This window comes from Chroicocephalus ridibundus, chromosome 2, assembly GCF_963924245.1.
Source record: "Chroicocephalus ridibundus chromosome 2, bChrRid1.1, whole genome shotgun sequence".
NCBI classification, from domain to species: Eukaryota; Metazoa; Chordata; class Aves; order Charadriiformes; family Laridae; genus Chroicocephalus; species Chroicocephalus ridibundus.
This window is the reverse complement of record NC_086285.1, coordinates 18,597,167-18,618,565: the sequence shown is the minus strand read 5'-3', so window position 1 is coordinate 18,618,565 and position 21,399 is coordinate 18,597,167. Positions and strand designations below refer to the sequence as shown.

Genomic DNA, 21,399 nt, shown 5'->3' with positions numbered 1-21,399 from the left:
ACTACCTGCTTCTGCATCACCTTTCCATCTGGAGTTCCATCTCCTTTAGCAATGAGTAGGAACTTGATGAAGTACACTCAGAGAGAGAATGGAATTGCAAAACAAGAGTCATCTGTTGTCCCACTGCCAGTTTCAGTTTGTGCCCTGTTAAGGTGTGTAAGCTTTTAGGCAGCAGCTGTACATGGTACATATATTGACCATATCAATACACTTGTGGTTTTAAAATATATAAACTGTCCTGGAGCAGAAACCAGGAGTGTGAAGTTTTCTCATCGTGAAGCTGTGGAGCCATGACTCCTGAGCGCGTTTGCTCAGTGGAGCAAATTCCATGGAACTGGTGGAGAGAAGGGCTTCTGTAGTCAACAGCCATGTGTTTAGCTCACGTCCCTGGGAAGGGGTAGCTCAGCTCACTCTTAGCACCCTTCGGTGTACGGCATTCTAGCTGGTTTAGGTCTTCTTCTGAGCCTCTTAACCTCCCTCATTCCTTTATAGGGAACTTAATGCTGAAAATCTGGGTGCTCGTATTGGAGCCTTCACTGAAAAAAGCTTGAAAACCTGAATCCTGAGAGTTCTAAAAGCAGATGACAGATAGATAAAAACCAGTTCATAAGCATAGCTCTGCTGTGAGCTCGCAAACCACTGGCTGATGTGGTCAGGGACTGTTCTGAGGAATTTCATCTGCAGTTCAGAATTCTTAGTGATATTTTGTACTCCTCAGTGCGAGTTGTGCCAGTTCTGTAAGCTTGCAGATTGTTTTGTAAGTTAAGAGGGCAAATTTCCAGGTATCTTGAAGCAGTGTTGTATTTTAATGGATTGGAAATCATTCACATGTAACCTGAATTGATTTGTTTATTTAGAGAAATAAAAAATCGTCTCATATGTGAAGGTACATTAAACTAATTTATTTGGTTCCTCTTCTAGAAAACTGAATTGAGAATTCATGACTTTCCTTAAGGACTGCTAGAAGATGGCCCTGGAAAGCGAAGGAATTCTGAATTCTCATAGAATCTCAGGATCTGGGATGATGTTCCTTCTGTTATCGTAATATTTTGTACTACCTTTGAGCTCAACATTTAAGGACTAACATTATTGAAACTTGAATGATTCACAGCTCCTAGGTTACAAATAAAATAAATTTAACAATTCCATCCCCAAACCCATATGAACATTAATTATTTTGGAATGTGCTAGTGGATGGACCTTCAGTAATTACTGGTCTTGCTGATGTCAGATGATGAAGAGAATATCATCTTAGCAAAAGAGTAAGTGAAAATATGTAAAACTGTCACTTTAACGGAGAAATAATTTTACAGTCACAACATCCCTGCCTGTTTTTCCACAGGGTTACACATTATCAGATGAAAGCACTAATAAATTATGAATTCAATACATTGTAAGCTGTTGGGAAAATACAATATAGCTCTGAGGAATTCAACTGGTTCTTTTTGCTGCTAAACTGGTGTGGGGCAAATTTCCATGTAAATTGGTCAGAAATGAAGTTGAATCCTTCACTTATCCTTTAAGATTGTAAAGGAGATTTGGGAATTGATAGATGTCTTCAAGTTAGAGCCGTTAATAACAGAGGGGCTGTCAAATATAAGTTTGGAAACAGTGTGTGGTACAAGGGATCCATCTAAAGAGGCTGCACCTTATATTTTTAACTTGGATAATTGTATTCTTGTTGACAACAGCTTGTTTAACTGAAATACATAGTTTAGGCACAAGGTGCTTTAAAATGAGATGAAAGCTAGCGCTGTAAGTGTAGCTCTAAGATTTTAAAAAGCTTGGTGCACTGCAAGATTTTGTTGTCAGTTTATGTCAAATTAAAATAAGATTTAATCTAGCCCTAATCTATTGTGGACTTTGCCCAACTCACATTAGGAAAAATATCAGTTCTAGTATTTCTTTCTCTCTTTTCCTTCTACTTCCTTTCAAAACAAAACTTTTCAGCTAATTTTGGTGCTGATTTTTTTTTGCCATGGACTATTTATTAACCAATATACAGACAGAGTTACAACCTCGTGAAGTTTGCTTGATTAAAGCACGCTTTACACTTAATTTTAAAATAAATTAATATATAAGTTGTCTAAATCTCTGGAAAGGAGAAATGCACTAAAATGAGATTTGACAGGAAATTAAGACATTCATTTCCTATAACAAATTACATCATAACATAATCCATGGTTAAGGTCTGACTCTTCACAAATTTCGCAATATTATAGATGTGCTTTCATTCTCTACCTGGAGTACATATTACAAATAATTCTTGAGGAAAGTTATTTTTTGTCCTTCCTGAAAATCTTTTATAGTTTGGAAAACATTTTTCATACAAGTTATACTGTATAAAAATGTAATCACAGAACTTAATGTTTGTTTTACCAGAGCAATTTTAATCTTGTATTTAGTTAAGTGTGTTTTTTTTTTAAAGTTACTTTTCCCCTCTTCTGATTTTCTTATTGTAAAGCTGAATTAAAAAAAAACACTTAGAACCTGTTTGAAGACTGTTGTAACACTCAGATGGTGAGTTTTGGCATGAGATGTACTGAAAACTCAGGTTTGAGCAAAGCTTATGCTGGAAGGGAAGTTCTGCTGTCACCGGAAGCCATTGCACCTGTAGCTTGAAGTTCCTAGAGTGATTTACTTCTTATCATAAAAGGATAGAAATGATTATACAGGAAGGATACTCTAGCTGGAGGGTCACTTTAAAAAACAAAAGCCTCCTGAAGCAGGACGTCTTCTGACAGGATGAAGCACACTGGAGTGCCTCCTCCCCAGTTCATAACCATGTTAGATGTAGGTGTCTCACTTTTAGAGACGGTACAGGCATTCTTAAAGGTACTTAACTTTTAACTTCCTACTGAAATAAATGTAGGCAAGTGCCATCCTTGTTATTTATTCATGTTTCAATAAATCAATCCCTTAATATTTTGTATTTTATCTTGAACTTTCTTAATGTTTAGTAAATGCTGTATGTCGGATGCTTTGGCTGCTGGCTACATTTTGAAGACATGGTCTCAATCTTAAAGTTGTAATATAGAACATCATCGCTTTTATAAACATTCATCTGCAATTCATAACTGGGCCTCAGCTGCTAGGGGTATCTCAAACTCACCGTAGTTCAGACAGTTTTCTAGTTAGCTGGTATTCCATCTTAAAGGTAAGGACAAATGATTAATTTTTATAGCTTGCCCAAATACAAAGATACACAGCTTTAACTTAGAGAAAGTGACATAAGCAATTCATTGGTGCTCAGAAGTAGGACCTGCTGTTCTAGCTGGTGCTCTCCTCAGGAGGGCTGGCAGTCAGAACAGTTCTGCATAGCACTGGAAACATCTTGACCCAGCTCAAAATTGCACTTCTGAAGCAAATGTCCAGCTGGTTTCCTGCAGTGAATCAAACTTCCTTCAAAAAAGCATAGGTGTGCTCTGGCTGATAGCAGATGGAAGACATTCCGCCTACTTGTAGGTGCTCAGCTTGGGGAAACCAGAGCAGAGACAGGTATTAGTGGGGGGGTGCTGATGTTCTGGCATCAGGGCCCTCTGTCTCTCCTCCTCTGGTCCCATGGCAGCAGAGCAGGTGGTGGTGGAGACAGAGCTGCTGTCTTTGGCTCTCTAGTTACCACAGAGGAGCAGACTCCACCTAAGAGTCTTTGCTCTCCTGCCACTAAATACACAAACGTAGCTTGCAATAAGGATTGCAGGAAGGTGTTAGCAAGTCATGAACTGAAGGGCATAATGCCTGTATTAGGTGTTTCCCTACTTACAACCACTGTCTTTGCTGGGGTAGGGGCAACAGTCAGCGTTTCTTTGTGTAAAAGTCCTCCTCCCACTCCCCCAGCAGGATCAAAAGTTAAGACAGTTTAAAAGACAATAAAATGCAGAAGCAAGCAACAGCAGGACTGCAGTATTTTATTTTATATATTTACATAAGTGTGCAAAGTAAGTTTTTTGAGAATGTAGTAGAGAGGAAAAAAATAAATTTCCCTGTCAGAGTAACCATAGGTGAAACCTGATCATGCTGGAACTGGAACCCAGTAGCTCAAGAACAGCTGGCAGCATTTCAGTATCTTGGCTCCAAACATGGGGCAGTGTACAGGTGAGCCTAACAGCAAGTCAGGGGTAGTAACAGCTGTCCATGACTGCTCTTTCTGTATAAGCAAATCTGGACAGAAGCGTGCTAAGAACTGTAATAGCAGATAAACTCTCTCCCAAGATAACCTGGGAGCTACAGAGTTTCTATGTAGGTTATGCACATAAAGAAAGTTTAGGCCTTCAAGAAACACCATGTAACAGCTAGAGCACTTCCCGAGTGGTATTCCACAGCTTCTAAGGACCAAAAACTTTTGCCAAATAGTTGTAGTTGATCACTAATGAGAAGAAACTTTAAATCTTCTTCAGCTACTACATTATAGCTTTTTGTATGTTTCCCTGTAGCGTTTCAAGTCTAGCAATAAGTGGGGCAAAACTAATGGGACAAGAAATTCCATGTTGAAGAATAAAGCTAGGATTCACCTTTTTAAACAAAAGCACAAAAAAACCCCAAGAAACAAAACCAACTACAACCCCCAACAGTCACCTTGTTAAATTCAACTCCACATTTGCTATGATCAGGATAAAAGCAAGATACTGAGGAGAACAGCATATTGCAAGTCTTCAGTGTTAACTGTGCAGAATCTAACAGTTCTGGACAACAGTGTAGCGGTAACTGTTTAGATTAAACATTCCAATTTGACAACATTTATTGTTCTACAGAATTTATGGTTTTGTATTGTTTTATAAAACTATAGTAGAAGAACCATAATTTTCTTTTAGAGTAAGGTTTTTATAAGAAGGCTTGAGGTTTTCATAAAAACAAAACAGTGACTTAACAAGATTCTTTATGCCTAATATTTTGGTGTACTATCATCTCTAGCTCTATATACACTAGCATTAGATAACCTAAAAGACTTTTAAGCAGTTCTGTAGTTCATTGTGATTGGTCAAGAAAGAGTTTAGATAAAAGCTTACTTGACCATTGCAGCTGATTAAGAATTATTTCAAGGGGTCAGAAGTTCTCTTTACATTGTCATGCCACTGTAACTGATTTTTTTCTGCCTTGAAGGGAAGGGAATGTACAATACTGCAAAGTGGGCGCAGGTTGTAACCTTCTGTAAAGTACTGAAGACAAAGAGCTGTTGTGGTGTTCAATTTACAATATTTCCTAATATTTTTAGAGTATTTTCCTCGGCATGAAACTGAGATTCATTCTTGTAAAACTAGTTTTCTTAAGCCAAATTACTAGAAATGGAAGAATAAATAGTGTAAAATATCAGTGATTACTTTAATTAAGGTATTCTCCTCCCCCATTTTATATATTCTAACTATACAAAGGAAAAATGCTAAAGAACTTCTCAACATTTTTAGAGAATGTTATCTATAGATACTGTTTCAGTAATGTATTACATTTGATTGCTTACACCTTTTTCATATAACATTAATTTCATTCAGATTCAACAATTTAGAAGTTTTCTGAAACTGAAGTCCCTTAGCAAAGGGAGTGAGTGAGCATCACTATGTTTTGCAACTTGCCAAGATCCTGTTTCACTACATTTGAGTTATCGAACCTAGAGTCAGGATTTGTCACTCTGAGCTGTTGAGAATTAGCTCTCTCTTGGGCCCTCTAGGAAAACATCCTTTTCTCCACCATTCCCATTCTTTTCCCAGCTACCTGAGCAGACACAGCAGGAAGCCCAGCAGACACTATTTGCTCAGAAATCCATCAATAAATCTTGTCTTCCAGAAAGCAGGGCAATGAAGGGACAACTCAGTCCCCCTGTAAGAAGGGTCAGTTCATGAGACTTGAAAGTCACTTGGCAAAAATCACTAGCAAAACGCTTGGCTTCTAGCACAAGTGATCTTTATCTAGCAAGTATGAACCTGAAAACTAAAAATCTTCAGTCAGCTAGCTGAGGAAGATACTTATTCAAGAAAAATATTGAAGATAATTAGCTACAAATAAACCCCTAAAACTGAGCAGAAGCAAGTTTTGTGTTGCATTTGAAAATAGATTTAAATATACTTCCCCCTAATTAGGATTTATAATACTTGTAACTTAAGTTCTAGTAAAATCGAAGATCTGGTTGTGAGTTTACAGAACAACAGTCTGCTAATTTGCAATGCATTATATTCTTTAGTATATAGCAGCTTCAGTATGAATAATACTTCACTTGTTAGATAATACTCAGGTGATTTTTGTTTGTTTTCTATCATCTGACATGAGTGAGCACAAACACAGATACTCAGCATTTTCTATTTAAAAAATTACTAAAATGTACACTGTACAGTCCGTCTTCCTACAGTGTAAGTGGTTACAATGCAACAGTTTAAAGTGAAACTGCACATGCTGCAGCCAGCCAAGTCAGCTTTGAACAACACTGTCTCTTTCAACCCTTCTTGGGATAAGACAAACAGAAGACAGATGTTTCAATGCTGCATTAAGATTGCAATTTTCCACCTTGAGTAAAAACATCATCTTTGCACAGTGGATATATATTCAAACTGGTCAAAAAGGACTACTCCCAAACAAGACTGACGTTACACTGAACCACCAACTGGTAAGTTATAATTAGATACAAGTAGCATGCATTTATGTCCTTTCCCTATTAAGTTTAACTGGGAAATAACTTTACACATCCTAACGAGTAATTAATTGCTATTAATAAAGCCCCATCACTGCCAAGTGTTATTAGCTCCAAGAAATACAATGCTCTGGCGTCTTAGTAAGGTGCAGTAAGTGAGATAAGTAGTAACATGAAGGCACTTGACACCAGCAAAGTTTCGTACAGTAGTTTCACTTTAGAATAAAGGATACAATAATAAAACCAGCCTGATAACTTAAAACACACTCTAAATTTGGCAAGGAAACTTAGTTAAGACCAAGCTAGTGTTACAGAGCAACCTGTAAGTGTGCACAAACATGGAAAAAGTTCACTTATCTTGATGCTATAAGCTAAATCCAGACACAGTCAGGTGCTGAGCATTATTCCTTGCTTCAAAGTAAGAGGTATCAGTTTCATCATCCGGCTGAGGTATAAACGGCATGGTTTGGTTCTGTAGGTTATCCCAGTCCACACCATGAAAGAGAGGGTGATGTTTCAGTTCTGCAACAGAAGTTCATATAAGCATTATAAACTTTTTTTTGTCTATGCCATGTAGTTACTTTGTTCCCTTGATGCACAGCGATCAGTAATTTGCTCTTATTTTGCTGTTTTGGAAATTCACAAAAGTGCAAATTGCAATTGGGTTTTGATTACCCCCAACCTCAGTGGGATCAAACTCTTGTCATGCCAACTGTCTTCCCCCAGCTGGAGAACCTATTCTACATAGTAACACAGTGGATCAGAGATGCCCTAGGGGCATTTCTCAGCAGCGCACCACAGAAGTTTTAAGCATCACTTCAGAGTCTGTTTCTAATTTTGCCAAAGTTCTCTGCTGAGTAGACATGTGGGAGTCACTCCGACCCTCCTCCATTCCAGGCCACCTGCCTTTTGCCAGCTCACAGAGGAACCCTCCTCTGCTTTCTACAGTCCCCTCTGGCCCCACCACCAGACACAGAAGTCTAAACACCATCATGGTGAAGTTACCACAGACCACCAGATTCCTCTTTCCCAGCCTGAAGGTGGGATAACTAACCAAGCTGCAAGACTTTCCGACTCAAGAGCTCCCCCGCCTCATCCTGACCAGAAGGTGACTTCCTGGCACACAGGATCTGATGTGTCTTTTGCGTAACCTGGAAACACCACCCCCTGATGAAAGTGGCTTTGCTACTTTGATTCAATCCAAGAAAGCACCTTTTCAGCTGAGTGGGATACAAACCCATGTTTTTAATCACTTGCACCATGAAAAAAATCAAAAGCAAATAGCAAAAAATAATAGAACAAGTTAAAAGAAAATCCACATTTAGAAGGAGGTGGAAATTCAACCAAAACAAACATTCACTACAAATTTAAATTCTAAGCACATACTACAGGCTTTCTTTAGCTGTTAAGACAGTAAGACATTAACACTTGTTTATTATCTCTACGTATCCTGATCAAATAATATAACACAGTATTAAAGTTTATTTTAGACAAAAGGCAATAAATCAGTCTTCTAATAGCCTCAGCAACCATACACACAGCAGGACAGTGCACAGATCCACTATCTCAGAATTGTATGTAGTTCTGCTCTTAAAGTTCTCACATACTGAAAGCTGTTTTCAGCTGAAAGGGTGAGCAGACTTCATTGTCTTTTCCAAAGAAATATTAATATGTACAACAGCTGGCGGTCAGCTTCTGCCCACCTCTCTGAAGAGGGGAGTGAAAAACAAACCCAAAAACTTTGGATACCCGTGTTCTCTGCTAAACACTGCTTTAAAGCTTCTCTTATCTGGGAAGACTGAACTCATAGAAGCACAACACTAGGACATGGCATAACTGGGATTTCTCAGTAAGTCAGGCTTCACACTGGACAAATAGAGAGAGGGAGAGCGTATGTGTTGGGGAGGGGGGAGAATATAACAGACCATGATGAAAACTCAATTACAATGAGGGAAACTTAACGATTGTCCTGAAAGCTACTCATCCAACTTCACTTCAGTGGCATATAAATTGGATAGAGATTGGATACAGTTAAAGGTCCTGACAAAGAATGAATTTCCAAGAGCTTCAGATTGGAAGAAGCCTTTATGTCATCTAGTTTAAATTCCTATACAGGACATACAATTAGATTTCATCCTAATATTCAGGAATAAAGCCAATAACTTGTGTTTAACAAGACCATCTTCAAATCAAGATATTAGATGCTTTTAGAGAGACATTAGAGCCACAGAATTCCCCATTGACATCATGATCTTCATTTACAACCATGTGCCCTCTCTAACTTGATTTGGCCTGGTTTCAGCTTCCAGCCTTTATTCTCTTTACAAGTAAGAATTTACATAATAATTTCCCTTCCACTAGAAAACTATGGATTTCTTGGGCAGTTTTCTCACTCTAAGCTTCCTTTGCTTTATTAATTTTATGTTTTTTATATAAATTATAGTCATTGTTACAGTAGCAAATCATTAAGTCCTTCTACAAGGGAAAAAAATTTATATAGACTTTGTCTAGTATATACTGTCTAACTCTGTGTTCCCCTGTACATTCAGTAAAGAAAGGCTGATTCCTAAGAAAAAGCTCCTTTGAAATAACTTTTGTAGGAGGCTTCTCTCCCAAACTATAGGCTTTTAATCAAGGTTCATAAAATCAGTTAGGTCAAAAAACCCCAAACAGTTAGATGAGGGAACTTTGGTATATCAGATGTCAAACACTAAACACCAACAGCAAAACTGCATTAAAGCAAAACAAAAGTTCAATTCAAAAAACCAAAACATCCCACCTCCCAAAATTTCCTAATTCAAAAGGGCAAAATCCCACAATACAGAAAATACCACAACTTAAGCGTTCAGGCACTATACATGGAACCTAAATAGACATTAAAGTTTATTAGTCTAAGTTTCAGGAGGAGGACATCACCACTTTGAAATTTTTAATTAGTTGCAAAGAACAAAAGAGAATTTTAATACTAACCCTTCAGTCCAGCTCTCTTAGTACTGTCAATTGTCAGAAGAATATCTATTGCATTTTGGGCATTATCAGACAGCTTTTCTTCACCCTCAGGCCAGGGAATATCTACAGACAAAGATATAGATGAGTCAGAAACTCAAACCATAAAACAGATGTTGGAAATACATACTTTCCCTGATTACTGAAACAGGTTACCTCTTTTCAAAATATTTTGAAAGACTTGTGCTGGTGTTTCATCATTAAAAGGTGGAATTCCAGTTAGAAACTCATACAGACAAACTCCAAGGGCCCACCAGTCTACAGCAGAACCTGATAAGAGAAATTCAAGTCATTACACTAACAAAGGTTTAATGATATTTGCAAAGATTTGAAGATTAGCCATGGCAGAAATTGAAGAAATTGTTTAAATCCTGAAAATTTTCATGGAATTGAAGGAAGAGGCAAAATAAGTTGTATTTAATAATCATACAGAAGATTAAAAACATATTAAAAGGCTTTTTTAAAGCCAGTCTGCTCATTAATTCATTATAGATAATACCAGGGTATAAAAGCAAGGGGGCTCTTAAGAACAATCTAATTATCAACTCCCATCACAGAGAATCCAGGAGCCAAATTCACCAAAAGATTTTTTTGTGATAAGAAACAGTTGTCTTTAACAACTGCTCTAGAGCCCGGATGAATGCTCAATGTTGTAACCCGTATCCTTCTCTCGGTTCTTTGCGAAGACTCCAAGAATTCAAACTATCGAACTTTGTTTTCACTTGCCTAAGTTTAGGTCAAAATATTGAAAGATAGCTTGCAGAGATGAGCCAACATGCAAGAAGCTGGAATTACTTTCCATTATACTAAAGTTGGTTAGGGCAGCGTGTAATTACGTGTAATTACTAGCTATCTCTCCTTTGTTATTAAATAATTTTGGTTTTCCACATTCCAGGTTTTGTTTGTGTTTTTTTTTTTCTTTGCCAAACCCATCTTATTAACCCACTTAAAAGCAAGCAGGCAAAGCAATCCCAGACACCACTGCACACATTCTAAGCTTTCTGCATCTTTAGGCCATGCCCACTCCACTATATAAATAATAGATGCCACACTTGCTGAAAAAAAAAAATAAATTTCGAAGAGAATAAGTGTAGTTTTTCTTGACTTTGTTGGCATATAAAAAAAAATAAAAACACCTCCAAGTTGAGAAAACAAATGTTTTGAGCCATTTCAAGAGGACTATTGACTTTAGTTTAGAAGTGCTGAAAAATGAAATGTATAACTATTAATCTAATGCACTTTTAGCAACTTTTAACAGCAGTAAGTGCGTCCCACCAAGCTAAGCGTACCATAGCTGTGATATTACATCCACTGTTGTTAGAGGTACTTGGATGTTCAGCTAAAATATTACCAGCTTCAGTCAAAGTCTAGTAAGATAACAGCTCTGAAGAATGCAGTAACCCAGGCTTCAGCAGCAATTTTTCACACCCAAAGTTTAACTAAAGATTAGATTAACTCCTATCATATCCCTGCTAAACCATGCCTATCAGTGTTTGAAGCAAGAATCTGAAATACCAGGTCCTGAGCATCTGAGCCTTCTTCACCCATACACAAGGTAGTTCAGACTGACCACAAAGTGAAAGGAAGCAATTAAAAATTGTCTCTGGTTTATTTCCCATTATACAATATCTTTAGGAATGCTGACTTTTCTCCTGAAGTATAGGTGTATGTGTGTGATTTCTGATAGCCTAGTCACAGTGATACTGATGTTTCCTGAATCTTTTGTGGAAGCATCACACATTCTTTTGCGGAGTGCATATTGGACATATCTTTCATATAGAAACATTGTTCACCCAAACCACTTTTCTTTGAAATTGTCATCTAGTTATACTTTGACTGTTTACAGTTATGCTGAATACTCCATTTCTGCACAGTATATAGCAAACTCACCAGAGATCAGAGTCCCTCCATATGAAAAGACAACAAAGCAAGAACATTACAATTATTGCAAAACCCCCTAACAAATATAAACATCAAATATTAAAGCATGTTCCTCTGAAGGCACAGGAATGCAGATTTTTTTTTCTTAAGGTAGTAACTCAACAATAAAGAAAGATGGCAATGTTAAACCTAAGTTAGAAACAGAAATAGTTTTGTAACATGATTATAGTTTAGGATTACAACAACATTTACAAGCAAGTTAACAACAACAGAACTATTTCATGAGGGAAAGTTTTGAGTTCCAAAGCCAGAAAACCCTGGCTTCATTGAAGGTAATGAGATATTTGACATTTCCTGACATAGAACCCAGACTCTTTGCAAGTTATCACTGAAGTCCTGAAGACACTCAATAATTGCATGAAGTCACCTCACAACCAACTATCACATTGTCTAAGTAGCATTGATTATATTTCCAAACTATTATCCAGTTTTAACGCCTCCCAAATAATTCCCAAATGGGGAGTGCACAACAGCTATGTATGTTCAGTAATTTCAGTTGTCATAGTTAACTTGTTAAATCTCTTTATGCCATTTTAGTTCATGTATATTGGCTGCACACAGCAGAATTTTACTGTGCCACAGATTAGTAATCACTATTTCTCAATGAAAATCTCATAATTTTCTTAAGACTATTAGCTCTACAAAAGAAGAGTTCAGGGATACTTTGCACTTATTTTTTGTTATTGGTTCTTGCAAGTTAGCAGGAAAATATTTCAGACTTTTTGTTGATCTCAGTAGCACTCAGGATTTGAGCCAAAGAAACTTACGCACTTCAAAGTTGTGCTATTTTATTTTCTTACAGTATTTTGCAAAATAAAAAAAAATATTTTATGTCTACTACTGCCCACTTATATGCCAGAAATCTTGAGTGGTTCATAAGGTCAGTGAACTCAATAACTGATTTTAATGCAGCTTCATGAACTTGTCTGGATGCACGTAACACTTTAATATCAATAAACATGGAATACATTCTAAGAATAATTGGAGGCTTAATCCTTTCATACTAAACTTCACTAAATTATGTGTCTGTGTCATTGCTTACCCCCTCCCCAACCAAGAATCTTTAAGGACACTCAGGATGACCAAGTTATGATTCCTAAGGCACACACAAGTCTCAGGCTGCCTAAGCACAGCTTCCAAAGCATTAGACTAGCAGCAGGCAAGACTATGCGAGACAGTCAAAACCTCTGGCCATTGGGAAAAAAAAAGAAGGAGCAGCTGAAGCAAACACAGCCACCCACATTGGCAAAAGATAAGCACTAGGTATTTTTAAAGAATTCACTATTGTATTGCTTTAAAGGGTCTAGAGACTCTAGAACCTAGAGAGCCTCTAGACTAGAGGCTCTAGAACCTTTTAGAAGTGTAAATATGTCACCTTTCAAGTATTTACAACCTCCATGGTTTGTTTGTCTTACCATGAGGCTTTGTCAAAAGCAGCTCAGGTGCGAGGTAGTCTGGGGTTCCTAGGATGCGTTCACCTTCTACTGGGGCGGCTCCTCTTCTTACGCTCTTTGGAGTCCTATATGGTGTGCCAGCATCTCCCTGATGAGGTGTCTTAAAAGATGCAACAAGGATTTCAGATGTCAAACAAAACTAGCAGAGAAATTCCCCTATCCAGTTTTAGTAGTGGGTGTAACAGTTGATATTTAAGTTCAAGTCATGCCACAAAATGCACACTCCTAGAAAAGCATGTGCGAAATGTGCTTTCACTTCTTTATCTCAACCGGTAATCTAGGTCTACTCTTTAAGACACTTTTCCCTAAGTTCTTCCTCCAGTGTCAAATCCACAAGTAATATCTCCAAAAAAGGAACCAACCCAACCAATCTTAAACTCCTCTTTCAAATTCAAGTGTGAAGATAACCTACTAAATAGTGTCAAAATAGCCTTCCATTTTAGCAGTTAGTTCTTAATATTAGCCAATGAAAAAGCAAGCCTATATATCAAATATCTGTAAAATAAAAAGGAGAATCTTGATTTTTCTCGCATATTGCATACCAGATGTACTAAAAAAATATATTAAATGAACCCATTGTTTAACCTGTATCCTATGGGTTGCATAATGCTTGCAGATAAAGTCCTGCTCAAGTTAGGCTTAGTGACTGTTTACAGTTACACAAACCTTCTGAAAGTAATTTGTGACATTATTTGAAGATACAATATGCAGGCTTGCAAAGAGGTCAATATATCCTCATAGCCAAAGGCTGACTGCAATGAAAGATTTCTGTTATGACCTGGCGATACTACTATGTTATCTTGCAGAGACTCTTGCTCTTCATTTTTCAATATACCCTTAATTCCCATATAACTTGTATAATTTTGTTTCCAACTTCATCTTCAGTGCAGCAGAGATCAATTTCTTATCACGACGCCATAAAGGCTAGAAAATACACTATTAAAATAGGGAACAGGTAATCAGGTTGCAATCATGTGAGTTTAAAGAGAATCACAAAAGTATATGAAAAAGGTATCCTCCTGTTCAAGTCTAAGTTACAAAACCATATAATGCCATCAGTAATTTATTTCTCAGGAGATGAAGTGCATACTACTCTGTCTCCATTTCAGCTGATTGCAAGCTATGTTTCATAGTCAACTAAGATTTTATGCAGATGAAACAGAAGCTAGTAGTTCAGCAAAAGACATCAGAAGAAAGGGTTTCCCAAAAAATTACATTTTTAAATGTCACCTTTTGGTACACCAAATCATTCAACAACACACTGCCAGTTCTGTCAGAAAGCTTTAAATCCTACAACTTAAGTAGCTGGATGAAGGTCTTATAAAGCTACGCCAAAACAAAACAGGATACACTGATTGAAAGTATACTTTCACTTTTCCTACATCAGGGCTCCAATTTACTTCAGGACACTAAGATTTTTACTTACTATCAGAATTCTAAAAAGGTCAAAGCAAAAACTTCGTAACCTGCAAACAGCTATTACTATTTACGTCAGTCTCTGTAATAGGCTTGTAATTGGCACTTGAAAGTACACATTATACCATCACTTTTATCAGGATTAAAAAAAAGAAAATAGCAGGCATAATAGCAGTTACTAGCAGCTGAACAGCATTTGCAGACTGTCTTGGGAGGAATGTGGGATAAAAAGAAAAAAAGAGGTAAAAAAATAATCAAAGACTTCCCACTACATCAGGAAATGTATAATTAATCACAGAAAGTATCACATTGCACTAAAAGTAGGATGAGATTAAATACCACAGACTTTCTTTACCAGTTCACTATAAGAGCTAAGAATTTCAGAGAGGTGACAAGCAATGCATGTTGAGCCAGAGGCAAACCAGTGGACATACAGTTATTGCTAAGCTCTTACAGAAATTATAATTTTGGCCACACAAGTGCAGTAAGTGAAAGCCTGTCAGCAAAGGTCATTTTGACTGATTAACTCAAACCGCTTCAATTTTCCTTAAATTAACAACTGAAATCATTTCAGATCACCAATGTCTAATGCATGCACAGTTTCTACGTGTGTCCTTACGTACCTGATAGACTCTATAAGGTCTTCCTTTCTGTAATGGAGTAATAGCTGTTGGGTAAGAGCCACTACAAGCAGGTGAGAGATCCATTATATCTAAGGAAGCCATGCTACATGGCTCAGATGCATTGGATATATTAATTGAACTATTATAACTTCGAAAAACAACAGCATTTTTTTTAAAGAGATTCAGCGCTTCCATCATCTTTTCTGAAGGAGAAGAAACTGTGTCAAGATAAGTTTCCTTCATGTGCGTTTGGTCATTATCCTTTTCATGATGTAATGGCTTGCAGTCCTGGATAGTATGTGCTTCCCCTCCATTTTGTGAGGCATCTCGGGACTCTGGTGATGTTGTTAGTATGCCTTCTGTTTTTGGCTCCTCAAAGGAGAGGTCTCTAACACTTTTGTCCAAATCTAAAAGCTGCTTTTCTAAATGGCTTTCTGTAACAGACACTTCAGGAAGTGATAAATCAGAATCTGCACTGAGGATTCCCAAAGGTTTTTCATCATCAGTGCCTAGAAAACTTGAGTTCATATAGTCCTTTTTATCACCCTTTTCATAGTCTGCATCCAGATCACACATAAGATTTTTGGCTACAGTTGGAGTAAGTGATTTTTCTACTGTTTGCTTGTTACCAATAACACTCTCAACTTCTTCCTTGCTTTTGCAGGTGTCACGTTGGCATCCATCATCACAAAGCATTATGGATTCAATTTCTGTTGTCAAACCTGTCCTTTTGTTTGCTGGAAATTCTGAGATCTGACAGCCACGTTTATATTCAGCGTTGCTTTTTTTAACATAGTTAAGTTCCTGACAAGGACTGGTATCAACTAATTCAAAGCTTCTTTTTACACCTGGCTTTTCAAAAATTTCCTCTTCTTTGATAGGCTTGACAGGCTCATTCTGCCTTGAAGGTGACTGTTGCTGACTGGAAGTCTCTGCTGTTTCATTAATCATCTCTCTTTTATTTATGAAGAGTTTCTCTTCCCAAATCTTATTTCCTGAAAGACATTTTCTGACTAAGCCTTTCACATCCAGTGTGGTCACAGGAGTATCTGTTACATCAGGATGTTCACTTCCCAACTTCTGCCTACTGCCAGAATCATTGCTGCCGATGGGAGAAATGGCAGACTCCAGTTCTTTTTTCTTTAAAGCTTCAATACTTTTGCTATTCAGCAATTCTACATTTGAAAGGAGAGCCGACCCACTGTTACTTGGTTTGACTATTGTAGAACATAGTTCACCTTCGCTTTGCTGCAAATGAGCACAATAAGTTTTAATTATCAAGAAAAATAGGATTACAGCATTATAGAAACACGTCCTTTGAACTACCTTGTTTCCACTTCCATAAAAAACTGCAAATTGGCAAGCATTACTTAATCTTTATAACTACCAGTAGTGACAAACCTGACATAACACATTAGACAAAACTAAATTAGGGATAATTTGATTTGACTTTAAGAACATAAAATAAGCTTGCTGGAATACAACAGATAACGCAATATTTTTAAATGCTTAAGGATGAAGAAGTATAGCAATTAAAGTTGTATTTATGATTTTGTTAAGAAGTTAAGCTACAGAAGTTCTCAGTTTCCAAGAAACGCCAAACCAAAGAACCTCATCATAGTACCCTGTGGCATATTATACTTCAGAGATGCCAAAAGGAAAATCTGATATTACTACTATTTTGGTAGCACAATACTAAAACCAAGACCTTGGGAAATGAACGGATAAAACAAAGAATTATAAATTGTTTTAAACAGAATTTTTTGTGTGAGATCTAAATAGGAATCATGGCAAGGGACTAAATAGCACAGCAGCATTTTCTTTTAGGTTTGTATTTGTACAGAATTTCATCGACAGTTTAAAACAGGAGAAAGTATTTTGTATCAGCTATAATTACTGGTGTTAGTTAATTGATACAAAACCCTTCAGTAATATAAACCTTAAACATTTGCAGTTTTTAATAGCTAGTAGAAGTTTGAAGTGTATATTGCTAATTATTTTTCCCCAAGTTCTGCCTTTTAAAGAAATTCTTTTACCTGCATGCTGAGCTAATAAAACTATAGGGACAAGGTCAGCTTTTGAAGATCCAGTGCTCCCAGTATTCCCACCTCGTGAAAAACAGGGCTAAACCAGTGTTGTTCAGTATAGGCCTTCTCTTTCACTCCTTTGCTGCAGGCTACATGGCATTTGCTTTTCCTGCTATATTGCAGAGGACTACTATTTGTTTGCAGAAAAAAAAATAACACTGGTTTGATCCAAAACTCCTATTTGGCAAGGATTACAACCCCTGTTCCTTCTCCTGTAGGAAGGCTTTTCTACATGTGAAATAACTGGGGGAAGGAAGTAGAGGATCTAGAACAGCGCATATACAAATACAAGCCAATTTTAATTTACAGTGGGAAAATGAAACAGTCCTGACCTCTACATCTTTCTCCCACCTGGGGCTGCTGCAGCATTCTGATTCCGTACTGGACAAGTATGTGTGCGACTGACTACCGGCACTGGAGGTACCAAACCTTTTTCTTGACTGAAGTACAGTAGGAGTTAAACTTCTCACTGGCATCACAGGAGTTAGTTGAGAAGTGTCAAGATCTTGAGATGAAAAAAAAATATGAAGTAATCAAATGTTGATACATATAGGCAATATATATTAACCAGCTTCACACTATGTCAAACTTTCACATTGAAGAAAGTTATGGAAAGCTATACATGACATCATAATTTTTCTTGTCATCTTTCCTGTATAGTCAATTCACTCTTTTTTTTGAAGGAGGGACTTGCCAAGAATTTAAAAGCAATATGAACATTAGCACCATAATAACATTCTTTCTCATTCCAGATTAGAAATAAGAAAGCAACAAGATAAGACAATTTAAATGAAAGCATGTGTTGCTATATTAAATCAGTTTCAGTGAAAGTGTGCCAAGAACTGACACAATTTCTGTAAAATCTTAAAGGGTCATCTTGAATTCAGTGGTTGCACATTTGAAGAAAAAATTAAAAGATGACATAAGTAGTGTAGGTGAAAAAGTGTCAGACCTTAAGTACTGGAGGAACAGTACACAGCAAGACACTGATGGAAGCATACCTTCTATTGAGTGGGTCCAAGCTACTCACATAAAATTAAAAGACCACAACCTTACAGCCAGAGTATTAGTCAGTATAAGGCTTGATATACTCACATGTTTTGAATAATTTACTTGAAAGAGGGGTATTTTCCTTTTGGACCATAGGTAAGGGAGAAGCCACTCCATGCAGACTGTCAGATGATTGACTTGAATTGCGCTCTGGCATCTTCATTCCAACTGGAGTATACTATCAAACAGTAAGAAGCATAGTTAAATGTTAATAGAGCCTGAACAAAACATCCAGGACAGAGAGCATGACTTCACATATTATGTTTGCATTGGAGCTTAGCCCTGCCCATTTACCAAGTTTTTTGAAACACAACTGATAGTCAGCCATTTGAAATATAGTCCAAGGTAATCACTTCAGAACTTCAAGGTACTGGAAACACCATAAGTCATTCTACCAGCTGGCAGAAGAGGTGCAATAATAGCCTTATAACTCCTACTATTACATTTAAGATAGTAAGTAAGTTAAAAGAATGAAATACTTCAAAGATAGCGAAAATTACTTACAAAACCCAGTGAACTGATGAGGGACAACAATTGTCCTGGAGTACGTGAGTAGTCTTGTTTTGGCTTTGCCATTGATGGTGTAGTAAGGATATCCATCATATTTATCTCTATAAACAGACAAAAATATGAAGCGGATCAGGTTTTCCTTTTGATACTGAATAAGCAAGATTACAGACTTAAGTAAACTTAAAGTTAAACAGAACTTAAGTTTTATCAAGGGGGAAAAAAAAAATTTACTCACATACTGAACAAAGATACAAAAGAAGCTACCAAACCCAAGTGAAGACATACCTATACATTCTTATTCAACACAAGCTCTTTCTTCCTGTACATCCTTCATAAAATTACAGTTTATAAATACAGAAACTGTAAGAGTCCTATTTCTTTTCCGACACACTATGCTGGAAGCGTTACATTTCCTAACTTGATATCAGCTTTGATTTTTAGGTAGGAATTCCAGCCTATGGTAAGTTTGATTCAAAGCCTGTATTCTGTCACAAAGACATCTTGAAAAAAAAAAACCTACAGACAAATTTTTCATGGCTGAAAATTTAACCTTAGATGCCATCTTTTGCTCACTACAGGTAAGCAGGCTTATAGCTTACATATCATGTTCAACTAGACACAATAATCTGTCCCACCAAAACCTATCAATTAAAGCAGTATATTATAGAAAATACAGCATACTTAAGATTTTCCTCTATACTCTTAAAACCATGAATCAAACTCCATAGACAGCTCTGAATTTCTACGTTCCTTTAACTACATAAAAAGAAAGTACCCACTAGCAGCTGTCACAAAAGCTAAACTGATGCTGTACAGCATTAGTTTGGCTGATACAACTGAGGGGATTGGAGGTGCAAACTAGTTCAGGAACTGGCTATTCACCTTAAGACCTGCTGCCTATTGCCTGTGCCAGACAGTCATTTGACTATTGAGCTATATTTTCTGCTACTTGAAAACAGCATGTTCATACACTAAAGCACTGATTTATAATCTTCTGTTAGGGACTCGCCACCTCCCCCATCCCTCATATTAATGTCTGGAGAGTCCCAATTCAGATTGGAAATTAATATCTGTAAGGACAGAGAAACTTGAACTGCAGGACAGAATTAGCCAGAGGTATACCAAAAAAAAAAGCCAGAATCATTCATTCACCCTTTGAATTCTCTTAGTGGACTTCACAGAAAACTTTGAAATTCATACCCCTCAAGAGAAATGGCTCTAGATCATATTTCATACACCCTAGTCCCAAAGAATAAATATTTTAGCTTCTGACATGCAATGCATAGAGCAGACCCTTTACCAGCATGTACCTTATCAGTATTTACCTATTAGAAATCAGGTATTAGTGCAGCATTTAGGCTTATTTGATTGAAACCTACCCTCTACAGGGATTTAGAGCACTCAAGAATATGGGAAGGTGACACAACAATATATTCTAATACAACCAAAAAAAGACACAGACAACTCTTACCTCTGTTCAGAGTAACTCTGGAAAGCCCAAAGTCTGTCAACTTTATATGGCCCTGATTAGAAATGAGCATGTTGTCAGGCTTCAGATCCCTGAAGACATAAATACAGTTGAAGTCAGCAAAAAGACAACTGAGCAATATTAAGAAAGTTACCTGTCCAGAAACATTCAATACAAAACATTGATTATAGCTGCTTCTCAGTTACACCTCTTAGTCAGCAGAGGATTCCAATTGGAGGTATACACCAAACCAAACATATCTCATTGTAAAACGTCTCAGGCCTTGTAAAACCACCATGCATGTCACAAGAGTTGCACGTGTTGTGTTTTGGCAGGTTTAACAAGTGCTCTTGATAAGCGCTACCATCACATTTATAATATGTAGCTCTTGCTCATGACAGTACATGTGACAAGCAAACCTCTAGTATAAATTCTCTTGTTTGTTCTCTACAGCGCTACTGAATGCGGCAAAGAACTTTCACTACAGGGGGAGCATTAGAGTAGTCAATGTCCCTTTGTCCTATAGTTACATGCTTGCAGTATCCAGAGAGTTCCCAATCTAACAGTCATTATTTAAAAGCCACAGGGAGAGGGGACCTAGGAGGCAGCGTAGCTGCTAATACACCACCGTACTGGGTGAGAGCAGGCAGAGGAAAGCAGTGTCTATTTGTCCATTTAATATATATGGACAGATTCTATTTTAGGTGTTGTTTCATGACATTGCTGCAGCATACACATGCAAAAAGAGTGTCCAGAAGCTCTAGCAAGTGAGGTAGCTGTTACTATGAAATGACTAGTTATGTGTTTGAATGAAAAATTAAAAACCCAAACTACCAAGTACTTATTTGTAAGAAAAAAAAAAAAAGAGTAAGTTTTACCTGTGGATTATCCCATGCCTATGAAGGTAGTCAAGAGCCAATGCTGCTTCAGAAATGTACTTAACAGCCATTTCTTCATCAAAATATCCATAAATATGAAGAAGAGATTTGACGTCTCCACCAATAAGGTACTCCATCACCTGCCATTCAAGTGTTTTAAATTTAACCTTTTAAAACACATTTCAAATTTGCAAATGAAATATAAAATAGCTTTCACCCCTAGGAAAATATCATTTCCAAGAGTGGAAGCTGATAGAAGCTTCCTTGTGTGAACTTCATTTCCCACACAATACTTCTCACTTGCATAAAATTATTAAAGCTTCATATGACAGAGGACATGAAACATTTTA

General features: G+C 37.1%; 2 protein-coding genes across 4 annotated transcripts in view; one reads left to right on the top strand and one right to left on the bottom strand.

Moving 5' to 3' along the window:
- ACBD5 (acyl-CoA binding domain containing 5) overlaps positions 1–5,882 on the top strand; it is a 37,127-nt gene extending 31,245 nt beyond the window's left edge. For all 3 annotated transcript variants that reach the window (XM_063324595.1, XM_063324597.1, XM_063324596.1), the window contains one exon: positions 922–5,882. In XM_063324595.1, coding sequence (XP_063180665.1) covers positions 922–934 — 13 coding nt within the window. In that variant the 3' untranslated portion in view covers positions 935–5,882. The remainder of the gene's footprint in view (positions 1–921) is intronic.
- Positions 5,883–5,885: 3 nt separating this feature from the next.
- LOC134511122 (serine/threonine-protein kinase greatwall-like) lies at positions 5,886–21,189 on the bottom strand. Its single transcript, XM_063324601.1, has 10 exons — positions 21,050–21,189; positions 20,175–20,263; positions 18,698–18,804; positions 18,239–18,371; positions 17,476–17,648; positions 15,057–16,304; positions 12,979–13,117; positions 9,779–9,892; positions 9,587–9,688; positions 5,886–7,138 (listed from the first exon to the last, which is right to left on the bottom strand). Exons 1-10 carry the CDS (start codon positions 21,184–21,186, stop codon positions 6,981–6,983), a joined length of 2,400 nt encoding a protein of 799 aa, XP_063180671.1. The 5' UTR covers positions 21,187–21,189; the 3' UTR covers positions 5,886–6,980.
- Between the last annotated feature and the right edge of the window lie 210 nt (positions 21,190–21,399).